Source organism: Nesoenas mayeri (assembly GCF_963082525.1).
Source record: "Nesoenas mayeri genome assembly, chromosome: 6".
Classification (NCBI taxonomy): Eukaryota; Metazoa; Chordata; class Aves; order Columbiformes; family Columbidae; genus Nesoenas; species Nesoenas mayeri.
The window spans coordinates 20,956,415-20,983,512 of record NC_137545.1 but is presented as its reverse complement, the minus strand read 5'-3'; the positions used below and the strand labels follow the sequence as shown (position 1 = coordinate 20,983,512).

General features: G+C 47.9%; 4 protein-coding genes across 6 annotated transcripts; all 4 read left to right on the top strand.

Moving 5' to 3' along the window:
• Positions 1-1,176: 1,176 nt before the first annotated feature.
• On the top strand, positions 1,177-2,711 carry HOXD11 (homeobox D11; the record flags this gene model as incomplete). The annotated part of the gene is made up of 2 exons (XM_080346770.1): positions 1,177-1,783; positions 2,370-2,711. The coding sequence occupies 2 exons, from the start codon at positions 1,177-1,179 to the stop codon at positions 2,603-2,605; spliced, it is 843 nt and encodes a 280-aa protein (XP_080202896.1). The 3' UTR covers positions 2,606-2,711.
• Positions 2,712-10,111: 7,400 nt separating this feature from the next.
• HOXD10 (homeobox D10) lies at positions 10,112-12,535 on the top strand (the record flags this gene model as incomplete). Its single annotated transcript, XM_080347192.1, has 2 exons — positions 10,112-10,853; positions 12,258-12,535. The coding sequence occupies 2 exons, from the start codon at positions 10,112-10,114 to the stop codon at positions 12,533-12,535; spliced, it is 1,020 nt and encodes a 339-aa protein (XP_080203318.1).
• Positions 12,536-16,434: 3,899 nt separating this feature from the next.
• Positions 16,435-18,222, top strand: HOXD9 (homeobox D9; the record flags this gene model as incomplete). The annotated part of the gene is made up of 2 exons (XM_080347061.1): positions 16,435-17,077; positions 17,475-18,222. 2 exons carry the CDS (start codon positions 16,435-16,437, stop codon positions 17,714-17,716), a joined length of 885 nt encoding a protein of 294 aa, XP_080203187.1. The 3' UTR covers positions 17,717-18,222.
• Positions 18,223-22,558: 4,336 nt separating this feature from the next.
• On the top strand, positions 22,559-24,017 carry HOXD8 (homeobox D8; the record flags this gene model as incomplete). 3 transcript variants are annotated; one of them, XM_080346920.1, is made up of 3 exons in its annotated part: positions 22,559-22,675; positions 22,949-23,096; positions 23,722-24,017. In XM_080346920.1, 3 exons carry the CDS (start codon positions 22,559-22,561, stop codon positions 24,015-24,017), a joined length of 561 nt encoding a protein of 186 aa, XP_080203046.1. The 3 variants fall into 3 exon arrangements, with proteins under 3 accessions (XP_080203046.1, XP_080203045.1, XP_080203044.1); XM_080346919.1 differs by having other exon boundaries at positions 22,559-23,096; positions 23,725-24,017; XM_080346918.1 differs by having other exon boundaries at positions 22,559-23,096.
• Between the last annotated feature and the right edge of the window lie 3,081 nt (positions 24,018-27,098).

The window sequence follows — 27,098 nt, the reverse complement described above, 5'->3', positions numbered from 1 at the left end:
TTTGACTTTATTCTCTTTTCAGCCTTTGTGACTCGGTTTGTGCTCCTCTATGTAAAATCATATTTCCAGGTGAAAAAGAAAATTGGCAAAAATGAGCCCTCGAAGGCAGGGCAGCCGCCGGGCTGGCGGGTGTTGTGCATGTCGCCTGCTCCCAGCCCTGCTTTTCCCTTCCAATAAAAATGAACATTTTGGTGGGAGTTGGAGGCACGGGGAACAGAGGTCACTTTGTGTGCCGCTCTGCTTCCCAAGGAGACCGTGCTTGGTGGACTTCTCTTCCTGCCCTAGCTCTTTGCTTTCTAGAAGAGCTCGAAAGTGCCTCCCTTTCATAAAACCGGCATCTGAGAAATGTTCTGTTTGCGTATTTCTCATTTCAGTTTGTCTCTGCGCTCTTACACAAAAGTGCAGTGTTTGGGCTTATAAGCGAGGGAAAATGAGGTACTGGGGAGTCAAGCTTTGAATTTCTTGACCGGTTTTGATGCCAACTGTGGATTGCTGGAGCCGGGCGGGCAGTTCCCTTTGTATGGTCGAGCGTGTGAACTGGACTTGGCTTTCCTGAGCGACCCATCACTCGCTCATCATCTGTGTGAGTGGCGGCCAGCCAGCATCGCTCCCTCTAACGAGGAGCGGTCACGTTTACCAGCCGAGGGTGCCCGGCCGGGAGCCCGCACCCCGCTCTCCCAGGGCCATCTTCCTCGACGGTGGCTGCGCTCCCCCTCTCGTTGCCCGCGGAAGCCGGGCGGGCTGGGTGGCGATGCGGGCGGGGGGGCTGCGCGCCGCGGGGCTCCGTGCCGGGCTCCGGCGGTGGGCAGGCGCCTGCCCGGGCTGCACGGCCCCAGGTGATCAGCCGCACCACCTACGTGTATCTCATCGCCTGGTGAAAGGATGTGAAGAAAAAGCGTCTATATTTGTATGAACGGTGCGCTGGTCTCTCCGTGCTGGGAGGGCTCTTTGGAGAGATCTTAGGAGCCTTTCCGAGGAGCTGATATAGATATAAGGACATTTCTACATCGCGTCACGTGACATAATTACCACTAGAATCAATCAAGATGAATTGCACGTCAGCACACGGTGGGGATTTTTTCTTAGTTGATCCTGTCCAAACCCTCTTGTGCAATAGATGGATCTTGTTCAATGCGTTGAAGCCTCCTGGTTGCTTGCAATCGCAAAAAGGAAGACATGACTGAGTTTGACGATTGCAGTCACGGCACATCCAATATGTATCTGCCAGGGTGCGCTTATTACGTCTCACCCTCAGATTTCTCGACGAAACCCTCTTTTTTGTCTCAATCGTCGTCCTGTCAAATGACTTTTCCTTATTCTTCTAATTTACCTCATGTCCAACCTGTCCGCGAAGTAGCATTCAGGGAATACGGATTAGAGCGCAGCAAATGGCAGTATAGGGGCAGTTATGCTCCTTATTACTCAGCTGAAGAGGTGATGCACAGAGACTTTCTGCAGCCTGCGAACAGGAGGACGGAAATGTTATTCAAAACCGACCCTGTCTGCGGCCACCACGGACCGTCTCCAGCCGCCTCCAACTTCTACAGCTCGGTGGGGAGGAACGGCATCCTGCCGCAAGGCTTCGACCAGTTTTACGAGACAGCCCCCGGACCCCCGTACCAGCAGCACTCCGAGGGCGAGGGGGACGCGGACAAGGGCGACTTGAAAGCCCAGAGCAGCACTTGCAGTAAAACACCTTCCAGCCAAGAGAAGAAAGTGACACCAGCAAACAGCACCGATTCCCCTTCTGGTGAGGCTGTTGCAGAGAAGAGCAACAGTTCAGGTAGGTATCAGTAGTAAATTGGGGGCAAGAGTACAAGGCCAACACTTTGTCAAGCCGCATTTTACGTGCAATTTTATAAGCATCCAAAGGATTTTATATATCCTATAAGATTTCCTTTACCGTTGTAAAGTGTGTTTACGATAGGAAACCAATTTAGGTGGGCTTAAGGTATTCTTGGAAGAGGATATTAATTGTTATTAAATTGTTGATTCGAGAGGGGGAGACGGGGAGATTTCACAGGTAGTGCTCAGAGCTGCCTTCGGCTTACAGCTTAAGATCTTCGTTTGTTTGGGGCGGGGGGTGTGTGTGAGAGAGGAGTTTGAGAAACTTGGAATTTTTCCAGCCCATTTAAATATCTCTCTGTATTGCTCGAAGTGCTCTCTTTTAAGGAGAAGTTGGGAAATATTCGCTTTTTAGCTAAGTCAACCAGAGAGTAAAAGTCCCAGGATTTTTTTTTTTTTTAATTTTGTAACTGCTAGAGGGCTGCTTTCCAGGCAATGGTATATTTTCAAAGTCTGTGATCTCTTCCTAGCTGAGCATGTTCGTAGCAGCAGCATAAATCAGTTTCTTCTCTCTTGAATTTCAGCAATTCCCCAGCGATCAAGGAAAAAGAGGTGTCCCTATACCAAATATCAGATAAGAGAACTGGAACGGGAGTTTTTCTTCAACGTGTACATAAACAAAGAGAAAAGACTGCAGTTGTCCAGAATGCTCAACCTTACTGACCGGCAAGTTAAAATCTGGTTCCAGAATCGAAGGATGAAAGAAAAGAAACTGAACAGGGATCGGCTCCAATATTTCACTGGGAATCCCTTGTTTTGAAAAGGGAAAAAAAAAAAAGCAGAGAGAAAGGGAAGAAAGAAGAAAAACAAAGAGTACCTCGGTGTCTCTGACCTGCCATCTGAATGCAAAAGTAAATTGGTTTACATTACACATCCACCCTGCGGAACTCAAAGTTTCATTTTCATGTGCAACTCCACACATTGAATGGCCACTGGAGATTTCGGGGCTTGGCGGAGCAGATTCCTGATAAGGGGAAACTAGGGTAAATCCAAATGTCCACTCTCAAGTGTTTCTCGCCAAAGGTGCTTTTTTATTTTTTCTCTCTCACAGTACCAGCAATGGACCTGCAATGTGTCTGGTAGTTTTTGCTTACAATTCATTGAGTTTGCGGGGGGCTTTGTTGTTGCTTTTGAGCTAGGATAACACTTTCCTCCCTTTAAGTGAATGTGGTTTATTTAAGAGATGGTAAATGTACATTCGCTATATATAAAATATATATATGTTTCTATTGACATCCAAAAGCATGGGCCACTGTCTTTTTCATGTGAATAAATGGTTTCTAGTAAAGTTAAGGTTATAGCTTCCGTGCACTGTATGGATTTCCATTTCCGAAGGACCCTAGTGTTTCCCGGGCTAGAGCCAAGTACAGTTAAATAGTAACGGGAGGAAGCCTAGTCGGGTTATTTTAAATGCATTTTAAATAAACACTAGTTTAGATGCCTAACTCTCCCTCTGTAGGTACGTGTAACCTTCCCTGTTCACTGTGAGGCAGAGCCAACATGGCTGTCTGCAGACCATCACTTGTGATGGCGTTACAATTAATGTAAACAACGAAAAAGGCTTTTTAAAAAACTGATCAGGCTCCCAATAAGCCCAGAATCCCCAACGCCAACGACTGTTTACTTGTTAGTGAAGGCTAAAGCAGAAAGATGGAGGGCTCAGGAAGAGTCAGACAAGAGGGAGCTATAAACAATTGGCACTAGTGGGGAAGAAAGAAAAAAAAAAAAAAAAAAAAAATCTTTGACGGCAGAGGGTTGGATGTCTTAAATATGCCTCGGCAGGGCGAGCGGAGTGCGGCGCTTGGCCAGGAGCGCAGCCGCTGCCTCGGCCCGGCGGGCCCTGCGCGGGGCGGATACTGGCGGAGGTCCGCGCTGCTCCGCTCCTCGCCGCTTTATCTTGCGTGACCTGGCTGGGCTGTTTACAAAACCTTGAACTGTCTAGACAACACCATAAACCTCGAGGTTCTAAACAGCTTAATTGGGTTATATTATACACCTTCTGGTGGGTGAAAAAGAGATTTCCGCAATGTGCAATAAAGGCAAGGAGTGAGAAAAGAATTTGCCTTTTTTGAAAAGGACGAAGCGGCTCCGGCTACGCTCGCAGTTACGGAAGGCAAAGGTACCCAAATGAATCAGGAAAAGCCCGAGAATTCAAAAAATCAAGAAATGGAAGCGGAGCGAAGCATGACTAAAAAAAAAAATTTTAAACCTTTAGTAAGAAAAACATAAGTGTATGCCTTTGAACTTCCAAAATGTCAAGGTCATCACCTTTAACCTTTCTGAATAATTAGGCGCCTTAAGGTTCCTCTGTTATTTTCAACCACCACCCACCCTCTCTCTCTGTCTCACTCCCTCTCCCTTTCACACACACGCACAACCACACACACACTTTTTACCGCATAGCTGGCCATATTAGCGAGTGCATCGTAACGCAAAGAAAATCCCAGCTGGGTCGAGGTGAGCTCTCCGTGGCGTGGCAGGGAGCGCGTCCCGCTCTGGTCGCCGCCAGCCGGAGCACGACGGGCTCCCCACTTCCCTCTCCCTTCTCTTCCGTGACCCGGGAATTAGCCCCAAATCTCCTCGTTTTTAGCTCATTTTAAAAAAAAATTGTTTTCGCTAAAAAAAAAAAAAAAGATTGGGGCTTTAAGAAATGCTTTGTATTTTAGGGAGAAAGACAGTATTTCTATGTAGCTTTTCTGCTGGTATGCGTTTCCCCACAAAGCCCATTAATTAGAAATGCGCAAAGTAGACGGGATTTCTCAAAGCATTTCTCCTGACCTTATAGCAAAATTCTCTTGTCTCTCCCGAGCCTTAATCCGCAGAGCGAGAACGAGTCGCTTGATTTTCTGTTCCCTGCAGTGCTTTTACAGTCTGTTTTAGCGGATTAATACACCTTTAAAATGTTAAGACACCGCAAAAGAGGGCCGCGGAAACCGAACCACCTTAGCATTAATCTTGCATAGGTGCTCAATGATAGCAGTTTTAAGTTTCTATTTAAAAAGAAAGGAAGAAACCCATGACTGAGATCAAATTGAGCTTAGGAGAAAGACGCGAGGAGAGCAGGAAATTCCCGGTGCTTGGCGGCCAACGGCCACAGGAGGGCGCGCCCGGGTGCTGGAATGCCCGCAGCCCTCCCAGTGTTTAGGTCTATTTTACCCCTAATAATAATTCCACTGCTAATAAAATATCTAATATATAAGTAACGATAAGATTTCAGGGCCTTCCAAATGAGAAAATAAAGCATCAAAAAGATTTATTAAACAAATAACCCATAACCGTGACGTGCTGGAGAAATATGCCACTTTCAAATTATTTTTTTTTGGTCGTAATCTTTTATAATGCACCCGAGCTTAAAAAAAATCCCATAATTTTGAGAAAGAAAAAAAAAAACTGTGATATTCAGAATTCGTTCCCTAGAACGAAAATCTGTTTACTCCTTTAAGGAAGCCTTAATGCGGATGGAACAAAAGTAATATAAAAAACATGCGTTTCCACATTTTATCTTTGATTCTTATTCGAGTCGTTTGTTAAATAAACCTCTAGGTACAGAAATAATAATTTTTAAAACATATTTTATTTGAAGGCGAGATTAAAGTTAGATCCTGAGAGTGCTTATTTTTTTAAAGAGAAACAGAGACTAAAGCGAAAAGAAGATATTTTTAATATCCGAACATCACTTTGCCAAAGCATTGCTGAATGAAAACCCTCTCCTTAAAAGTACTATGGAGATCTATTAAAATGAAACTATAGATTAGAAAATTAAAGTGAAGCTTATGAATTTCCTGGCCACTCTCCAGTGACCGACTATGTTCTGCTTTTCTGTTTTATTTTTTGTTCCTTCAGTGCGCACTTTTGGTTAGAATCTGTAGAAAGAGCGAGCTTCACTGCTTTCTGCTTATTTGCAGAATTCATTGGAATCTATTTTACGTTGGCTCAGCCATATTCCGCATTTTTTAAAGTCCCGTCTCTCGTGAAAGCATTTGTTGGCACTTTGCTGCTGGGTTGTTGGGGGTGTGTTTTTTTAGAAGTTCATTGTTAACAGTTTCCTAGAAATAGCCTTTCCGTCGGTAATAAAGTGGCATTGTACAATCGGAGCTCCTCGGGATCCTGACGCTCACAGTAGCCCCTTGCAGGCGCGGCCGGAGCCCGAAGGAAAATCTCCCGGTCGAGAAAAGCACTTCGAGAGGGAAACGTTTAGCGAAGTTTCCGTGTTTGTTTGTTTTTCTGGGTTTGAGAGTGCTTCTTGTGAGAGCCCACACCAGCTCCAAAACTATTAGGCTTCATACGAGGTGCTTTAAACCCTCGAATTTACAGTGAGGCCGATCTCAGCGAATGTGAACGAGTGACGGTAGCCAGGATGTGTTATTACTTGAAAAATATATATATACCGGCATATGGAGACGGCTGCTTTCCTTCTTTTCCTTTTCTTTCTTTTTCTTTTTTCTTTTTTCTTTTTTTTTTTTTTAAGTCATCGTGTAAATGTAATTATTCTATGTGAGTCTATAACCTCTTATATTCTTTCCCAACCCTTTGTTTTATTCCTTTAGATGCAAGAGGCTGCGAGCTATTTCCAAACGTATTTGGGCTTGTTCTTTAAGGAGAACAAAAAGGGCATTTGCCTATTTTCTGATTAAACTACAAATGCGGCAGGAATCTGCCGAAAGATGAATGTGCAGCCCGAAAACCGAGGCTGAGGGCTGCATCGGCGACCAAGCTACACACTAAAATCTCCTCACACTAGATATGCATTTCTGTGTCCACAGAAATATTGAAATACAATAGAGAAAGGGCTCGGGCTTCCGGCGAATCTGGTAGTACAGTCAATGCTACTGTGCGAGCCCCACGCTCAGAAATAACACCTTTGAAAAAATGGCCAGCGTGCTATTTTGTTTATTTTATAAGCTTTCATATTGTGGAAAAGGCGTAATGTCATCAGTATGTTCCCCCCCTCCCCGCCCTCTCTCAAAAAGATCCAGAGAGTCTGAGCCCTCGGCCCAGACGCCGATTCTTTCTATGAAAATATGGCACATAGAAATCTGGGCAACATGACAGTTGCATTATTAAAAGAAGAAAGGACACGATATGGTAGCCAATTTTTCCCTTAAATAAAAAACTATTATTCAATCTCCCTGCAATATAACAGCGTAGACCACGCATTTAAAGACAACCTAAATAAAATGCTGAAATGGAGCAAATTAAGGGAATTTTACTAAAAGCTTCTTGGGTTCCAGCCTGCTTTTAAAATATTTCTTGCAATACCTTTGTTACTGAAGGCATCTGCGAAATACCTAGCCTCTTTCATACATCTCGCTCACCCCCCGTCCATAATGAGACACAAACAGAGCAAATCACAACTATGAGAATACTTAGTACAGCCGAGAAAAAAAAAATTAATTATATCCCCAGTAATAAGGTTTAGGAAGATAAGGCAGTGCAAATTAAGCCCTGCTTCCACGTCTGGTAACCTCAAGTTTTTAGCCCTGACATTTCCTAGAGGAGAAAACTGTAATGTCCACCTATGCTTTATTACAAACAGTAATTTACATCTACATGGACCCATTGGTTGTTGGGTTTTTTTTTCCTTCCTGCCTCGTTCAGAAAAATATGGGGCTCTGAGAGTAAAACCTTTATATTAACGTAGATTGTATATCTCATTTATTGCACAATATTGATTTATTTATTAATGTTAATTACTTGATTCCATTTTAATATGATTTAAAACAAGAGTGACATTAAATGCCCAGAGCCTAAGTCTCCAGTTCCCCAGTGGCTCTCGCATGTTTATTCAACTTCTATTTACATCAAACTTAAACTTTCCTACTGTTCATTTTCAATAAAAAATTGCTGCCCATTTTTAAAAACCCTCATGATTTATCGTGAGCGAAGGGTCGTACAGAGCTGCTCGCCAGTCCTGAACACGATATTAAAATAATTATCATCACAACCATAATCTGAGTTTCCATGTAGTGGCATGCAAGAAATTCATCTTTGCAATTAAAAGAATCAAAGAGCCCTCATGTCTAATCAGGAGCCAAGAAGTCAGGTTCTGTAGCACCAGCGAGGCTGGCGTGGAAAGCAGTTCAGCATTTGCTTATTGTTTTAACTTTACTGTTGGGCGAAATCCGCTGCAAACCTCTGGGCTGATACTTCAGCTGTGATATTTCTGGGACCCCCTTTTCTTAAAGTGTAAATAAAGATTATGAAAGAGCCATTTGATGGGCATAAAATTCCTGATTAGATTTAACAGTCAAGTCTTAAACTGAGTCCAGGAAAATAGTATTTTGTTTCTTTAAACTCTGTGGGTCGCCCGGGCTGTTGTTGAAGAAGAGGAAATTGCTAGAAAGCGAAGGGGGGGATGCCGCGCTCGGAGGGAGCGTCGTGGACTCCGCCGCAGCTTCTTTCCCGGTGCAGGCAAATCTTAGCAATGGCTCTGATCGTGATCTTAAGCAGCAGCGCAGAGCCCGCCGCTCCGCGCAGCGCTCGGCGGTGGTGAAGTGTGCCCGGGGAGGGCAGGGGCTGCGCCAGCCCGGCGCGGGGGATGCTGCCAAAACATCGCCAAAACAGCGAATATCGCAAAGGTAATATTGAAACTCTCCGGCAAGACAGAAGCTGGAGGCTGCAGCTATAAAAGACACTGGCTCTTAACCTGACAATGATGTTGTATTTGAACAGCTGCGATAAGGTTTTAAAAGGTCTGTCTCATTGCCACAGCGAAATTTTAAAGAGGGTTATTGTTTCCAGCAGTGTAAAGCGTACGGTAAAGTGCAAAACAGCCAAATGCCAGGAAATAGGGGAAAATTCAAATCCACGCTGGTGGAAAACGCATGTTTTCAGCTGTGCGGAAGACGCATTTAAATTTTTAAAAATCCTTTACTGTGCTGCCCGCTCTTGGGGATCTCAAAGGCTGTGTTGATGGTAGAAAGGCCCAAAATAAACAGGCGGATGAATCCGGGAAAAAAAACATTTTCAACAAGTTCACTTTGTTTGGAGGAGAGTCCTTGGCAGCATTAGTCCCAGATAAGAAAGAATTAGGTTTGAGAACAGTTTTGTTTGGTTTTTTTTTAAGAGTAATAAATAGTGTGTACTATCACTATTTATAATACAATAGCTTCGGGTGTAAATATGGTTACGAAGTGGGGGAGGAAATAGTAAAACACATTTAAAACATAGGGACGGAAAAATCTCATCTGCCACGTTGACAGTTGCTGTTGCCTCCGGTTTTTGTTTTTTAGTAATATAGATGCATTTATCTTTATTCTAAAAAAAAAAAAAAAAAAAAAGAAAAGAAATAAAAAATTTAAAAGTTTCTCGAAGAGTCGCAGTGAGGTTACGACTTTCTATATGTTTTTTGATGAGCAATACTACAGAAGGACAAATTATCTTTATCATGCTTCCAGTTTCGAGGGCAAGTGAAAAAAACACTTCCCCCCGCCCCCACGCGATTGAGAGAGAGTGTTGTAAAATAATTTTAGGAATGTAGGCTCCCTATAAAACTCGAGTTATGGCAAAAGTCTGGCTTTTAATATTTGACGATTTGTGTTAAAACAAAAATTGACCTTCTCGGTTAGCAGCGAGGAAAAAAATCAATAGTATAATTTTCAATAATTCATAACGCGAACGCCATTATGCTAAATCTTAACTATTAATCTTATCCTTTACAAAGTCTCGATTGATTTGTTAATAAAATATCTTCCCGTGCGCGGCAACAGAGGGTATAACTCTTGAAAAAGCTTCAGAAGCAAGAAAATTACCAAGTAGTCCAAGCATGCAGATGAGGCTTTTATTGATCGCCCCTGATTCCCCTTAATACGCATTAATAAATCCCGCAACCTTTTGTCCCCGCACTTGTCACAAGCGGGGCTCTTACAGGAGCCATGGCGGTGAAGCACCGCATTCCGCCCTCCGTGCCACCCGCGGGGTTCCGCTCCCGCGGAGGCTCCGCGGCGCGGCACGGGGAGGGGGGGTGAGTGCGGCGGCGCGGCGGGGCCCGGGTCGGTGCCGCAGCACGGGCGGCGGGCGCGGCGGGGCGGTGCGGTGCGGTGCCGGCGCGGCGGCCTAGGGGTCGCTGTTGACCGCGGCGGGGCGCGGCGGGGCGGCGCGGCGGGGCGCGTCAGCGGCGGGGCGGCGGGGCGCGGGGCGGCGGGCGCTGCCATTGGCCCGGCTGTCATGTGGTCGCGCGGAGGCATCCGCAATTACACGGGAATGTTTTCCTAGAGATGTCAGCCTACAAAGGACACAATCTCTCTTCCTCAAATTCCGCCCCAAAATGTCCTTTCCCAACAGCTCTCCTGCCGCTAATACTTTTTTAGTAGATTCTCTCATCAGTGCGTGCAGGAGTGACAGTTTCTACTCCAACAGCGCCAGCATGTATATGCCACCTAGCACAGACATTGGGACGTATGGGATGCAAACCTGTGGACTCCTTCCGTCTCTGGCTAAAAGAGAAGTTAATCACCAAAATATGGGTATGAATGTACATCCTTATATACCTCAAGTAGACACTTGGACAGACCCGAACAGATCTTGTCGAATAGAGCAACCTGTTACACAGCAGGTCCCCACTTGTTCCTTCACTACAAATATTAAAGAAGAAAGCAATTGCTGCATGTATTCCGATAAGAGATCCAAACTCATTTCTGCAGACGTCCCTTCCTACCAGAGGCTGGTGTCTGAATCATGCCCCATTGAGAACCCCGAGGTTCCCGTCCCAGGATATTTTAGACTGAGCCAGACCTACGCCACTGGGAAAACCCAAGAGTACAATAATAGCCCTGAAACGAGTTCAACTGTAATGTTACAGTTAAACCCTCGCGGCAGCTCCAAACCGCAGATATCTGCTCAACTTCAGCTGGAAAAGAAAATGAATGAAAACCCGAACAACCAGGACAGCACCGCTAAAGTCTCTCAAGTGGAAAGTCCCGAGCCCAAGTCCACGTTGCAAGACGAGCGGAGCTGCCTGCCCGAAGGCTCCGTGTCCAGCCCAGAAGTCCAGGAGAAGGAGAGTAAAGGTCTGTATTACCGAGTTTAAGCCGTGCCGTGGTGTAACTCCAACACGCCAGCACCATAAAGCACGCTCGAATATACTAACGAGCATCACAGCCATCACATTTAATGCTAAGGAATATCGGGCTGCAGGTGCTGTGTCTCTGAAGATTTTGGCAGGCAAAAATGTTACACAAAAGGGTCCAAAGATTTGCTGTAGAGATCTGCCTCTCTCGGGCATGCAGACCGTCTCTGTGATGCGGCGAATGTAGTCGTGTGCTCCTTAATGCGCTGCAGCAGCCAAAAGCAGTCCCATATCTCTAAAAAAGCAGGTCTGGAGGTTGTAAAATACGACCAGCTCAACTTTTCTCTCGTAATTTCGCTGATTTTTTTTTTCTTTAACTGAGCCTTACTGCGGTTTGATTGCATTTAATGTTAATTACGATCCTATTAAAATAGGTGAGAAATAGGTACTATCAGGCCGGGTAAAGTTGCAAACAAATGCACAATGAAAGCAGCAGTCCGCTATCTGCCTGGTCCAAAGGTGGAATATTTCTGTGTGGTGCTTTAGATAACCTTGGGTTGGTCTCCAAAAGTGCAACGGTATTTTGAAATGTGATTTAAAGCTGAAAGTGGTGGTAATATGATTTTATTTTCTCTTTAAAAGTGCACTATAGCCTTTCTTTCGAATGGCGTGTGTCGAAGAATCCCAAAACGGAAAAATTTTATCTTATCTAAATGTACTTTGCAACCTCTAGGTCCATTTTTGTTCTACGTGTGCATGGAGATTGTCTTTATCTGAATTATATTTAACAGCCCAGCTCTGGGTTGATGTGGGGCAGATTTCTTTCTAGTGGGGAAAAAAAATCAAAAATGAAAATGACCAAAAAAAAAAAGAAAAAGAAAAATCCGAGGCAGATTGTGTTAATATTTTGTGCACCTTTTTGGCTGGAAAAACGTCTATGTCTGCTCCTAGGTGTGCTTGTGTAATTCCGCTGATGGTTGGGGGGAAGCTGCTTCAAAATACAGTGCGAGGGTAGTTGGTAATTGGGGTATTTTCGCAGCAAGTGTTCTGGGAGCTCGAGGTGGCCATGGTGAGGCTAGACCCGTTAAACTGTGGCCATGGGGCTGATAGCAGGTTAAATATTGTTGAAATGCTAAACGCCAGCTGAAAACATGGGAGCCCCTTCCTGGAAGGGGGAGCGCGGGTCAGGGCGGGGTGTCGTGTGGTGGGGACGGAGGAGCCCAGCCTGGCAGCAGGTGCCCTCTCCGTGCCCACACTTCACCTCGGCTGTGTTAAATGCCCACATCTACCATATCTGTCAGACACTGCAGAGGAGGGGTCATGGCCAAGGGTACATTCTAACAGCCTGAGGTATTTTTGATTTTTTTTTTTTTTACTTCTTCTTCTTCTTTTTTGATTTTGATAGAGGAAATCAAGTCTGATACTCCAACAAGCAATTGGCTAACTGCAAAGAGTGGCAGAAAGAAGAGGTGTCCTTATACTAAACACCAAACACTGGAATTAGAGAAAGAGTTCTTATTCAATATGTATCTCACTCGAGAGCGCCGTCTAGAGATCAGTAAGAGCGTAAACCTCACTGACAGGCAGGTCAAGATTTGGTTTCAAAACCGCAGAATGAAGCTCAAGAAGATGAGCAGGGAGAACCGAATCCGGGAACTGACCGCTAATCTGACCTTCTCTTAAACCCTAACCCCGGGGGGGACACCCGTGAGGAATGGGCACAGCACCACCACTTGCTAAAGGCAGGAGAGACTCTGGCAAAACCCGGCATTTTCCAGTTTTGTTTTGGTTTGTTTTGGTTTGTTTTGGTTTCTGGTAGAATGTGAGTCTTCGTCCTTCTTTTAGCGCTGCAAGTGAATATGTATTACTATGATGAGTATATATAAAACCTAGCACGTGTAATTTATTTTTGTTCTCATCGTAATGCAGGGTAACTATTATTGAATATTATCATTTGGTCTTAACTTATTGGAACTGTCGAACATCCAAGCAATGTGACTTTTTCATGTTTTTACTAACAAAATGGTATTTATGTGGGGCTGTTACACGGGCCATAACGTTTTGAGTACATTCAATACTTTAAGAAAAAGAGGGGGGAGGAAACTTTGGGGGTGGGGGGAAAGAGAAGCACATTATAATGTAACTATCCTCGCAAATGAACTTAGAGATTGTCCTTCGTAATATGGAATATTTCCTTCTCCATTGTAGACATTTCCTTGTGGTGCATATGTGGAATAGTAGTCGTTCAACAGCAATATGTCCTTCTTGTGCATGTTCTGTTCGCATGTATAATGCAATAAACTCTGTAAACTACTGAGGTTCCTTTGGTTTTCTACAAATGTTTAAAGTGTGGGTGAAGGTTGGTCTCCTGATCTTTCTCTGTCAGCAGCGCTTTGGACTGATGTACCTTCTCTGCCATTTTCTGGTCTTTGTGTGTGTCTGCCTGGTTTTATTTCCCTCTTTTTTTTTTTTTTTTCCCCCCTTTCCTATTTTTTTTTTAGGCGTGGGGTGGAGACTAGGGCGGGAAATTATGTAAACCTAATTCATTTATAATTGTGCCTGTAAACAAATGATTAATTGATAAAATGTTGTGTGATGTTCGCAGTCAGACAAACTGAATGGGAAAAAAAAAAAAAAGTAGTAAAATATTATGACCTAAACTGGACATCCTCATCCAATCATCTCATAAATGGTAAGTGATAAAAATCTTTCTACTACAAGCTGTCAGCATTATGTGTGTCATTTTATTTGACGTTCGTGTGATGATTTTAAAAATATCAGTCACTGCGTGCTTACAATGTGTAGACTTTGATTTCGTGTCTTTATTCGCTTGGAAAAAAAAAAAATATCATACCAAACGCGAATCTGGGTATAAGTCAACGTTAAGGAGTTCTCTTCTTGGCCAGCTCAAGAGCTTTCGGAAGATGGTGGATGAGAAAATATTCCCTCAAACATCCGGCAGGATTGGCTTTTTTTGAGCAGAAACACTCCCAAGCTTGCTTACAAATGTACACCGGCCTCTTCAGACCGACTTTTGTCACCCTGCACTGTTTCTGTTTGCTCAGAGACTGTTTTATTTCGAGCAATTCCATTTTAGTAGCACACATCCAGATAATGAAGTTCACGAGTCTTAATCCTTTCTGTACATAGCTGAAAAATGTTATTGGCAGTGGAAGCTGAGGAAGGGCGTCTGTGTGTGAGAGCGGGTGAGTGCCTGTGTGAGCAGAAATCCTAAGCAGAACTGCAAATGGCTTGCAAATGAACATGACTCCAAATCGAAGTGCAAATACTTGGGCATACTTTCACCTTCAAACAGTACTGGAAAAATAACATGGCTACTGTTTGCTCACAATCAACGCCCATTCCTCCCCTAAGCAGTTTCTAAATCAAGAAATTGAAGGCAAGATAGTGCCAATGTTGTTTGACTTGGTGACATTGATACTGCTCATATTGCAGCTGGTGGAGTTGTATTTTGCTCTCGTCCCTGATATTTAATTTAAGCCAGTACTTTCTCATCTGCACGTTTACTCGTAGGGCGAAGGTATATTTTCCTCAAACCAAAGCATCACCATTTTGAAATTGCAGGAGCCGCAAGTCCGTATGCCTTTTGTCCTTGCTCTCGCTTCGAAAATAAATAGCAAAACGGTGCTCAAACAAACAAACAAACAAACAAAACCCCTCACAACACACAAAGCTCTTGCATATAGTTAAACCGTCTTTTTTTTTTTTTTTCCCTTTAAAAATACTCACTTCATCATCAAAGAAGTCTCAGCAGTGGGAAGCAATTATCTGGATCTATACCAAGTGTTTAACGTATATAAAAAAGGACGCTCACTCTAATTTGCCTGCTTTATCAATTTATATCCGTGCGAAGCGAGAGGCAATTCTTGGTCATACCACAAACGCTACTTCTAGATAAAAATATGAGAGAAACGTGAAAACGCGAAGGAAAATGTTGAAGTGAGATGAGGGGGAAAAAAATAATTACCAAACAAAAAGAGAGAAGAAAAAAGGAAGAAAACAACCTAAGAGAGTAATAAATCGTTAAATAAACAGGAATTTCAGCCCCTTCCTCAGACGGGCCCGCGAGTAGGAAGTGTTTTCTCAGTGCTGTTGTTCGTGCCCTCGGCGGGCCGTGCTGCGAGCTCTCACTAACTGTGTGCGTTTCCTCCAGATCTCGGCACAGCCACCGTCCGTCGCTCGGGAGAGCCAGCCTGGGCAGAAGACCATGGGTAATCTAGTTTTCAATACTAACCGGGCACCGTTTCGCTCGGGGAAGGGTAACCGGGCCGGGAGGGAGGGAGTGGAGAGAAAGGAAGGAAAAGAAAGCAGAGCGGGCAAAAATCTCCCGGAGGCATTGAACGTGGCCAGCGCGGCCCGGCCCGGCTCCCCCTGAACTAGACGCGGAAGGGGCAGCTCTGCCATTGAGCGGGGGGCAGCGGCAGCCCCTGGCCCCTCCATGGGCCGCAGCCTGCCTGCCTGCGCGTTCCCTGCCCGCGGCCTCAACGTTGCCCGCTGAGGGGCCAGGAGGCCTCCTCCGGGCAGCGTTTGTCCGTGTCCCCTCCGGGGCCGCGCTGGGCACCATCAGGGGGGCTGTGTTGGAGCTGTGTAGCCCCAAAGTTTCGCAGATACAGAAGCGTGTGTTCAACCACACGTCAGTTGTGCTCAGAGACACGGGCTTTGCTGTTTCCATCCGTCCATTTTATTAGGGACACATTAATCTATAATCAAATACACCTCATAAAATTTTTATTGAAAGGCATAAAATCATTACAGAGGTCTTCCACCTGTTTTAAAACAACACAATGGGCATCTCTTTTCAAAAGTGTATTCTTTCCATGGAAACTTTCTTTTTGGGGAGGGGTGGGGAAGGATAATAATACCCGCATATGCTCTGAAATATGGAAGTACCGCAATGTGCTTTTACTGTAACATTTTCCTGTTTTATGAGAAGTCGTTACAGTCCCAGCTTGCGATGGTTTGTTTTTACAGGCAAGAATCTCCCTTTCCCAGCGGGTTTCCTCAGCAGCTTGGAGTGTGATTAGCAAGCCAAGGCTGTTGGATTTATTTAAACACCCTGCCTCTCATTGATTAAGAAATGAATGGCAGAAATCACTCAAAGGAGGTGAAGAAATAGTCCGCGCCCGCCGCGGCCGTGGGCTGCCAGCACGGCCACGCCCGCCGCGCCCCGGGCAGGCAGGGAGGGCAGGGAGGCAGACAGACGGGCAGCGAAGGCGGGCAGGACAGGCGGGCAGGGCAGGCAGGGCGGGCAAACGGGCAAGCGGGCAAGCGGGCGGGCGGGCGGACAAGCGGGCGGGCGGGCGGGCCGTCACGGCACGGTCCGGGCGCGCAGCCGGCGCGGCGCGCTGTGCGGGGCCGTTGTTGATGGTGATTTTTTTTTTAATCACAGCAGCCCCAGTTTAGCGGATTGATTTACTCGCAGTATTGGTAAATATGATCACGTGGGCTCCGCAACCAATGGTTGAGGGTTGCAGTCTGCAAAATACTACGATTGTTCTCCGGGAGGGTATCATATACAGTTAACAGTGTAACCTTTTATATGACTAAGAGGGGAGCCTAAAATGTCGTCTAGTGGCACCATAAGTAACTATTATGTCGATTCTCTCATAGGCCATGAAAGCGAAGAAGTTTACGGGAGTAGATTCGTCCAGGGAGGTCACAGTGGGACCTCCAGGCCATCAGGTGTTGCAGAGAGTTCAGATTTTTCCTCCTGTAGCTTTGCACCAAAATCCACCGTGTTCTCCACCTCCTGGTCCACGGTTCACCCTCAGCCGTCTGCGGCAATGACCGGGATCTACCACCCCTACATGCACCAGCCCCACTTAGGGGCAGCCGACGCCGGCCGCTACGTGCGCTCCTGGATCGAGCCCTTCCCGGGCTTCCCGGGAGGCGGCGGCGGCGGCGGCAGCGGCGGCTCCGCGTCCAGCTCCGGCTCCTCCAACGGGCGCCACTACGGGATAAAGCCGGAGACGGGAGCAGCCGCCTCCTCGTCTTCCTCCTCCTCCTCCTCCTCCAAAAGGACTGAGTGCTCCTCTTCCCGGGAGTCCCAGGGGATCGGTGTGCCCGAGTACACGTGCAGCTCCTTCCTCCAGGAGCCCCGGGAGAAGGCGGCTGCCGGCAGCTCCAAGGACCCCGCCGCCTGCAGCCACAACCCCAGCCCGAGCAGCGATCTTAAGGAGGAGAAACAGCAGCAACTTGACCCAAGTAAGTAAAAAAAAAAAAAAGGGGGGGGGGAGAGAGAGAGGGAGAGAGTCAGAGAGAGAGGGGCAGAGAGAGGGAGAGAAAGAAATAAAGAAATAAAGAAATTGCCCCTTTGATTTATTGCCGAAACCTGTAAGGCTCGAATGTGCAAAACTGATAGTTTTACTAACCTATAAAAACGTCTAGACGCCTACCCCAGCGCAAGCAGCAACAAGCACCCATAAAAGACTCCACATAACCACCTACCATCAAGACATCATTTGTACAGTAAACAGACTGGGGCATTAAGGCTTTTATGATAATTCCTCCAAAGTTGTGAAAACAGTCCATCCTTCGTTAAATTAATTTAACAACCTTTCTCTCCCCCCTCCTCGTTCCCTATATACCTTCCTTCTTCCAGATAACCCTGCAGCAAACTGGATCCACGCTCGTTCAACGAGGAAAAAGCGTTGTCCCTACACAAAGTATCAAACTCTGGAACTGGAAAAGGAATTTCTCTTTAACATGTACCTAACCCGAGACCGCCGTTACGAAGTAGCTAGGATTTTAAATCTTACAGAGAGACAGGTCAAAATCTGGTTTCAGAACAGAAGAATGAAAATGAAAAAGATGAACAAGGAGAAAGGCAATAAAGGAGACTAACACTGGGGTAGAAACGCAGTTGGGGAATATTGCTTTAGTTTAGAGTTTGGGGGTTTGTGGGTTTTTTGGTTGTTGTTGTGTGATTTTTTTTTTTTTTATTGATTTTATTCTCCTCCTTACCCTGCCTCCTCAGCCCCCCTATATGTTTCTTCCTCGTCCCCTCGTCGTCCCCCTCCCCGGAACTTTAAATCAAGCTGGCCTTTTTTTTTTTTTTTTTTTTTTTTTTAAAGATAGAAGTGAAACGTGGTCTATGTCAGGTAGTTTGGGAAATTTTGTCTTGCTCGCCACCGTGTTTTGCAGAGTCACTTCATCTCCCCCTCCTCCTTCCCAGACCGTTTGGTTGATGATATTGTGAGTGCACGTTAGCTTTGGGAACTCTTATCTGATGTTAAATGTTTGACATGTTTCTTAAAAGTGATGTAGTATAGACAGTTACTTTGCCAAAATAAAGGTAAGGAAATTAATTATAATTAAGATAATAAAATATATATTAAATTACAGTCGCTTAAATCAATGGAGGTGCTGTGTTGTCCACGACTTGCTAAGAGGAAACCTTACCCAAAACCTCTGCTTTATAGGTCTGAATTTCGCTCCTTCGCAATAGACGCCACAGCCAGGCCATGAGCTTTTCCCCCCTTTAGTGCACTATTAGGAGGTTGTCTCATCCTTGAAGCCGTTCGCAATGGGCCTAATGTCTCCCGGTTCCCCGGCTAGCTGTCGTCCCTGCCCCCGGTGACTGTTGTATTAATTAACCACCCCGTGTCTCGAACTGCGGACCTATTGTAATTGTTGTCAGTTATTACACAATAAAGTCTGCCGTGACTGAAACGACAGCACTGCGGTGAGACGAGAAATCTGTGCGGCCCTCGCGATGCCCTCCGCGCCGTCGACCCCGCCGCGAGTCCCCGCGGATCCCACCGCGGTTCGAGCGCTGCCGGCCCAAGGCCGAGGGAAAGCCCGGCCGCGCTGCCGGGGCAGCAGCACCTCTGGTAGACACAAAGGCCAGAGGAAAATTACTTCTCCCCCCGCCTCGCCTAAGAAGCATTTGCTGTTGGAGGTCAGCGGCGGAGAGGCCGAGTTCGGCCGCGCCGTGTAGGTGCGCCTGCTGCCGCCCCTCTCTGGGACGCCGCGGGTACGTGAGGTCTTCGAAACAGCGATCCCTCGGGATAATACAGGAAATATTTCCGCACCGGTCCTCAGAGCCAGTGAAGCAAAATGATGCCTATTCGCTTCAACCATTTTGTTATTGTTTTGGCCATTTCTAACCTATGTGCTCTTTAATCTGAAGGTTGGGAAGCTCGGGGGCGGGGGGTGAGGGGAGCACCGTTGCTTCCAAAGGTTCAGCTTTGTTGGTGAGAGCTTATTTAGCATCACTTCTCATGTCTTTTGCATGTATAAACACACATGACTTTATAAAGATAATTAAGATGAAGTTCATTGTAAAAAATGCTTTGTTTAAAGAGCAACCATTAAAATGAAGGACCCGTAAATATTTACGAGCAGTTCAGTTAATTCAAGATTAAGGGAAGAGCTGAGAGACCTGGTGTTTAATGTTTTTTACCTCTGGGAAAAACAAAACAAAAAGGCAAAAGCATGCAATGCCAGGAAAAGGTGTTGCATTGCTTCCCATCCATTGTCGAGAAGATACCTATAATTCTTTTAAAACAGGAAGAACCGTGGTATAATAAAACCATTGAGATGGCTAGACGTCTGGACCTAATGAGTTTACGATATGCTATGTCGCTTTTCTTTGAAACCACCTTATTTTGATGTTTGTGTTTGTTAGAGAGGGGAAAAAAAAAAGCCAAAAAATGCAGACAAACCAGGTCTTAACATCTTGGACTATAAATTTCAATATGTCAGCGTTGGGCCAAGGCAACAGACTCAAAAAAGACGCAAAGGTCATGAAACTCAGAGATTTTACAAAGTCCATTGATTTGTTGAAATGCATTTTATTGGATATTCTACTGCCATGAATCCTACGGTGTTAGCCTCCATGTTTTCGAAAATAACCATGACGGGGGTTGATCTATCAATAACAACACGTAAACAACACTTTATTTTGATGATTATAGCAGAGGGTCTGGTAAGAAACTGTCACCAAGCCCACCCAATCTCTTTTTAATATTTTATGTCATGCAGATTGCATATTTTCTTTTTTCCCCTTTGTTTACTTATTTCTAGTCTTGTGTGCGTTTATTTCAAAATGGCAGAAAGAAAACCAAACGTCTCGAACGACGAAACACAGTCCTTACATGGAAATTTCTTTTAGTGTCAAAATGAACAATAATTTAACTCCTACCCGTTGGTTGTGTTAATACATGTTTGCACATACGCACAGTCGCGTGCACACGCACTCGCTTTATACCAAATAATTCACAGGCATGTATGATGAAGGGGGTGGTGGTGAACAAAGATTCATCTTTACTTTCGTTTACATAAATCAATCCATAAATACATAAACGCACGGGCAAACAAAATAACATGTTCAAGACAAAAACGCATAACTGTAGCTACCACACATGGAGAATTCGTGGTGTAATATGTGAGGAAACATGATGGAAAACGTGACAGCAGCGGTCTTCAAAGCTCAGGCGTCTTTCCTGGCTGCCATGTGTAAAGGAGGCAGATTCTTTGTATACAGTTAATTATAGCACTGTAAAAAATATAAAGGAGAGTCACCGAAAATGGCACTGTAAACTTCGTCCGAAAAAATGAAACAAACCAAAACAAAAAAACATCCAAAAAGAAAACAAACAAACAAACAAACAAACAAAAACCAACGCCAACTCAAAACCAGAAAGTAAAGGAAGCACTCATCACCGAGCCCCCCATCGGAGGAGTGCAGAGCCACGCCAGTGTCTCTAAGTAGCACCGGGGCCTTGAGGAGCTGTTTGGGTTTCTGGCGGAACCCCCGGCGGGGTCGGGAGAGCAGCGGCAGCGCGGGCAGCGCGGAGGGCGCTGCCTGCCGCTGCCACCGGGCGCCGCCAGAGGGCGCCCGCGCTCCACTCTAGCGCGGCGACTGCGCCCCACGCTCCGCGCATCGCTCCGCGCCCCACGAAGCGCTCTCAGCAGCCCTGGCTGTGGGGAGTCGCGGTTTCGCTGGAGGTACCGCAGACCTACGCGGGTCGTGGTGCTGGCCCGTGGGACTGGCTCCCCAGAGGGATGAGCATGCAGTGGGGCCAGAGGGACCAGCACGGTTGCGGGAACAATCCGCTGCACTTCCGCGCCCTTCCGCAGGGTGAGGCGGTATTTCTCTGCCTCCTCTCCCGCCCTGCCTGGCATAGCCTCCTGCCTTCCCAGTGCTCTCTTTTTGCTCCTGCCCTCGTAGCACCGAAAATCCTTGTGCCCCTCCCGGGCCTCTTCCACATCTCCGCCTGGCCCCGGGCTGCGCGGGGCTCCGCGAGCCTCCACTGGCTTCCCAAAGGCTTTCCTCCGCGGCCGCGGGGCCGTTGACGGAGGTTTTGCTGGGCGCCCAGGGCCCGACCGTGCTCTCATCTGCGAGGTAGCCGAGGTGGCCACCTAGACAAAGCGAACTAATTGGCATGGAGGAGAGGGTGGTGGTGGTGGGAGCGGGATGAGATGGGGAAGGAGCCTGCGGTGTCTTTTATGTAACCACAAATATTTTTTGTCAATTCACATCAGACGGTCACACGTGGCTGCGGCGGGACCCATATTTCACCTACATTTTTCGTCTGTCTTCAAAATAGCGCGGACTCAAGCTCCTGGGGGTGTCTGTCCGAAAAGCTTGTTCCCACTGTTGAAAGAAACATGGAAGAGACGACTGGAGATGGCACCTCTTGGAGCGCAGCGAGCGGGGCCCACATAGGCAGTCGGGCCGCTCTCTCCCCGCGGGAGTGGCCAGCCCAAGGAGCCGGGGCAGCGACAAGCCTGCTGGGCAGTGCCTTCCTTCCTTCCTCCTGAAGAACAGGGCTCGCTCATTTCGGACCGCGTCCCCGAGCCGTGCTTGACCGCTCACCTATACATTTTTTTTTTCCTCCTTCTCTCTACCTCGGTAATGGCGTCCACCAAGGGTGAAATGATGGAAAGTATATTCATAGGCATGATTTCCATTAAGTATCAATTAACCTGGAGCCTCAGCCATGCGTGCACAGCGTCAAGGGTAAATGTGCGTCTCTTTTCCCAGCGCTCGCCTGCAAGGAAATGACCCGGAGGGCCCACTGGCAAGGGGGCCCGGCCACTGCACGCTGCCGCCCTTTGGACCCTCTCAGCTGCCCTCTCTGACACTCCCGGCTCCCTGCACCGGGCATCGGCTCACTCGGCGGGTCTCTGCCCTTCCAGGCCGGCGGTGGAGGCCGCGCTTCAGTGTTTAGCCGCGGACCTGAGGCCCGGACAACGCAGTCTGGGAGGGCTGGGCGGTGTCGCCCCGGGCAGCGCGCCCGCGGTTATCGTGCGGTATCTGCGCGGCCGCCTCACCCCTGCGCGATTTCGGCGGCTCCTGGCGAGCGTGCACCGGCGGGGGGAGCGGGGCCGTCGCGGCTGGGGTGGATTCGGGCAGGGCTGGGCCGGGTTTTTTTCTTGCTTGAGGAGCTGCACATGTAAACTGAAGCCAAAAGCCCCCCCTGAGCTCATGAGCGTGTGTGTGTGTGCGCGCGCGGGCTGCTGTGTGCCTAATAGGAAATAGTAAAAGCAGTGAGGCAGGTCATTTTGGGAGCGATTATATTCCAGCCCTGGTCACCACATACACGGAGAGCAGGAGCGGGGAGCGCACGGGCGAGCGGCGACGGCGACATGAGGGCGGCATAGAGACACCGGCGGCGACGGTAGCGGCGGGAGCAGCGCCCCGTGCCCGCGCCCCCGCCTGTCTCTGCCCCCTCCCCAATGAGCTCCTACTTTGTCAACCCGCTGTACTCCAAGTACAAGGCGGCGGCGGCGGCAGCGGCGGCGGCGGGGGAGCCCATCAATCCCCCGTACTACGACTGTCACTTCGCGCCCGAGGTGAGCGGCCGCCACGCCGCCGCCGCCGCTGCTGCCGCCGCCTTGCTCTACGGGAACGGCGCGGCTGCCGCCGGCTTCCAGCACGCCGCGCACGGCGGGGCGGGGGGCGGCGGCGGCGCGGTCGCGGACTTTTACCACCCGGCCGGGGGGAGCCCCACGGCCGCCTACCAGCCACCTCCTCCTCCCCCCGCCGCGCCTCCGCCTCCTGCCCCCTGCAGCGGGGTTACCTGTCACGGGGAGCCCGCTAAATTTTACGGATACGATAACTTACAGAGACAGCAGATTTTTACGACACAGCAAGAGGCCGAGCTGGTACAATATCCTGACTGTAAATCGTCCAGTGCTAATATTGGCGAGGAACCAGACCACTTAAATCAGAGCTCGTCTCCTGCTCAAATGTTTCCCTGGATGAGACCACAAGGTTGGACGCAGTCAAAAATTTGCTTCCATCTCACTTCTGAATTTGAAACTTTATTTTCTTCCTCCCGCTTCTTTCTCGCTGCATCTCCCTCCCTGCCTCTGCCTTCTCCTCTCTCTGCCTCTCTCTCCGCGATTCTACCACCGCGGTGGCTTGCGATAATAAAGCGATACAGTAAGCAAACAGAAACCTTTGCAGAAGGTGGCTGCCACCCCACGAGTGGCCTTAAAGTCGCCTCTTGGACACAGAGAAGCAGCCGACATGCTCGTCCGGCACTCGCCGCCGCTGCCTGAAGGGGAAGGGTGCGGGGCTGTGGGGTGCCGGCTGCCAGATAACAAAGTGACCTCGTAAAACTCGGATCCCTAAACCCCGATGCAGGGAGAGAGCTGAGGGGCTTCGTGCATCTGCTATCGCTGATTTTTCCCTCATTCATGTGTACGGTTCGTGCCCTGCGCTTTATTTTCCCTGCGTTTCTGTGGGGCTTCTCGAGAGAGAGTTCCAGAGAGACCCGAGTCCTCACTCCCCCTCTGCGCCTTGTTTAAGAAAAAAAAAAAAAAAAAAATAAAAAACAATAATAACAGTAACGACCACGCCAATCTCCAAAACCCCATGTTTTTGTTTTAAACAGCAGCGCCGGGTAGGAGGAGAGGAAGACAAACATACAGCCGATTCCAGACTCTAGAGCTGGAAAAGGAGTTCCTCTTTAACCCCTATCTGACCAGGAAGAGGAGGATCGAGGTGTCCCACGCACTAGGACTCACCGAAAGGCAGGTAAAGATCTGGTTTCAGAATAGAAGGATGAAATGGAAAAAAGAGAACAACAAGGACAAATTCCCTACTTCCAGACAGGAGGGAAAGGAAGGGGAAGCCAAAAAGGAAGCACATGATCTCGAAGAAGACAGAGCTGAAGGCCGGACGAATTAAATTTGGCCCTCAAAGCTTTTGTGAAAGGCTATCAAAAATAACCAGCGCCATAGACAGATATCTCGGCCCGTCCCCCTGGGACGGATCACCCCGTGTCCCTCCACTTGACATTTATTTGCCTCGGGTCCTTCAGTTGCTTGTGGTTTTGTTTTGTTTTTTAACGTATTCGGAACAATCTCTAGTTTTAACAGTTAATCTACTTATTTTGGAAATTTGATACAGAGTTTGTAGCAGTACATTTCTAATTATATATATATTTTTAATCTTAAAAGACGGTGATTGCAAGAAACGACATAAAGTTCCTAATAATAAATACCAATAAGCAAGACATTTAAGAATGCTTTATTAATCAAGACAAGTGCACTTGTACTATTTTAATTCTTATTCTTATCTTATATTGAATAAATTAAAGAAATTTAATAAATAAAAGATCTCATAAATATATCTAACCTTTTGCTATTGATATTTGATTAAAATAAACCAAATTTATTTAAAAAACTAATAGGCTCCCTGATATCCTTTTTGTAATCCACTCCTTCACTAACCTTCAGAGCATCTGCGGATATGGACTAACTCTTCCCTGCGCCTTTCCCCCGCCCTTCCTCCGATGCTGAGTGTATCTGGGTGTGGAATTGGTACATTGTATACAAAAAATGGTTTTCGTTTCCTTCACCTGCACACTCTGCCACTGCCACCGACATATCGGGGGCCACCAGCCACAGGCTCTGCGGAGCCCTGGTCGAAGCAGCAGCCAGAGGGGATGTGGCCCCAGAGTCGGGCTGAGACCACGCTGCAGCCGGGCCCTGGCAGCCCCCTCGACGTGTGCGCCTCGGCCTTGCCTTCGCCTTTTTCTGTGCCAGATCCCGAGGCTGCGGGGTGGCAGGGCATGGGAGGCGCTGCCGGCGAACACGGCCCTTTACCCCACGGAGCAGTCCGGCTGGGGGCAGAGGGGACCGGAGCGCAAGCCGAGCTCCTACGGGACCCAAGGGCTACTACCGTCCGGTGCGTGGCTTCCAGCCTCGCCATGCAAACAGCTGAAACAGCAGGCCTACCGTCCCGCGTGGATGGCAATCAAGAAGAGAAATGCATTTTTTTTTTTTTGTGGCCTTGCGTAGGACTGTAATGATCTGTGATCCCAAACCACACGTAAACGGGGGAAAAAAAAAAAAAAAGGCCTTTTCCTCTCAAAAACTTATTATCGCACGGTTTGGATGCGTTTCCCAGCGGAGGCTACAGCCGGTGAGGGCAGACCCTGCCACACAGTTCCCGGAGTCATGGGAAGAGAAGTCTCTTCTCATCAGTAGAACGGTTTAATTTATCTCCCCCTCTTCCCTCCCTCCCCTTTCTCCTGCTCCGCGGCAGGGCCGCGCAGACTGCGGTATCTGAGAGGACGGCCGAGAGCAGTCCTTTTTAGGAACAACAGACAGAAGGCTGAGGTATGAGGTATAAATCCCTAGCAAAATTTCTGCGTCATTTTTTCCCTATTGCCTCACGCCCTCGTGAGTGATGATTCTGTGAAGGGAACCGCAGTGACGCGCCAGCTGCTGCGACAAACACCACAAATTTATATTATCTACCCGATAAACGAGCGTGCTCCCGATAGAGGAGGGACCGAGCCGGGGCCCCACTCGGAAACTCACATCTAGGGGCCTGGGGAGGTGCCGGGCGCCGGCAGCCGCTGTGCCCGCCCAGCGCTGGGGCCCTTCTCCGATCCCACCGCTCCGCTCACGGGAACGGACCCAGCATCACGGGTCATCCTTGGGGTCGGGATTTGTACAGGGAGTTTGGTGAATTTCATTTTCCTTCCTCTTCCACTCACACCGCCACCGAGCCAGGCACTTCTGCAAAGCGCCAGCTCTAGAGGGAGGCACAAGCAAGCGGAGCTATTGTTCTCGGTTTATTTTAGTCGCCTAGTTGGTAAAAGGTTGTAAAAGAGGGGAAACTTCAGCGACAAGGTGAAGTAAACATTTTGCCGCACGGATTTGCATAAATACATCAGTACCCCTAGTGTACAGGAAGGATGTGGGGCTGGTGGTGGCGCGGTTAAGGAAACTCACTCGCCTGACGTGTAAAAACCCCTCGCTTTTCAAAATAATCCCGTTGCCAGTTGCACCGGCATGTTTGCTCTCCGGTCAAGGAAAAAGCCCCTCTCTCCTGCTGCTCTTGCGGCGGGGGCTGGACACAGCGGGGTCCTGGCCGGCCTTGCCGCAGGGAAGATGCGCTGCTGCCGCCGCTGCACACCCGGGCTGCAGGCGGGGGAAACGTGTAATACCCGAACGGAGTACTTCCTAGGCTAATATTTGTCCACGAAAGAGCTGCTGCCGTAGTTGTTTTTAATTTCCAGAAAAAGAGAACAAAATTAAAATATTCCTGGAGAAGTTTCCGTTAGCGTCGTTCTCTCCGGGTTGACCGGGAACGCAGCCACGCAGGCTAAAACTGACTTCGTTTTGCACACATCATTTGTGAAGGCCTAGTGGTAAATGGGATCGTCCCTGTCTTATTTATTAAGAAAAACAAAAATATCACTGTAGTTTTTAAGGTATTTCCCTTCACGGCCGGGCAGCTGAATCCCTTTCTCTTTCGTACTTGGATTCTTGCTAAGAAAAAGAAAAGCGAGTCAGAAATCGACTCGGCCATTCAGTAAGACTCCGGTAAAATCTGAGCCGTCGAGCACCGGAGAAGGCAGCGGTATTTTGGCAGGGAAAAGCCGTGGCTGAGCCGCCCGCGGTGGTAGCGGCAGCGAGAGGCCGCCCGCGGCGGCGGCAGAGCGGAGGGACCGTGCCTTTGGTTTTCGTGGAATTTCTCCGTTCCCATGCCGAGAAGCTCTGTGCACCGTGGGTACTGCAGAGCCACCGTGGAAGGTGCCGATGCCTCTGCCGAGGGACACGCTGTGCGGGTGTGATATTCAGGGGTGCGCAATTACCTGAAGCAGCGTGTTAGAAAGATGCTACATCTTTAAGACTGTTTATTTTTGTTAGCTATATTTTCGAGGCAGGTACAATCAGCGCAGAGGCACTGATAGAGAGCTCTGCCTATTCCCAGAAACAAAAACTGAGCAAGAACCACACACAATATTCCATC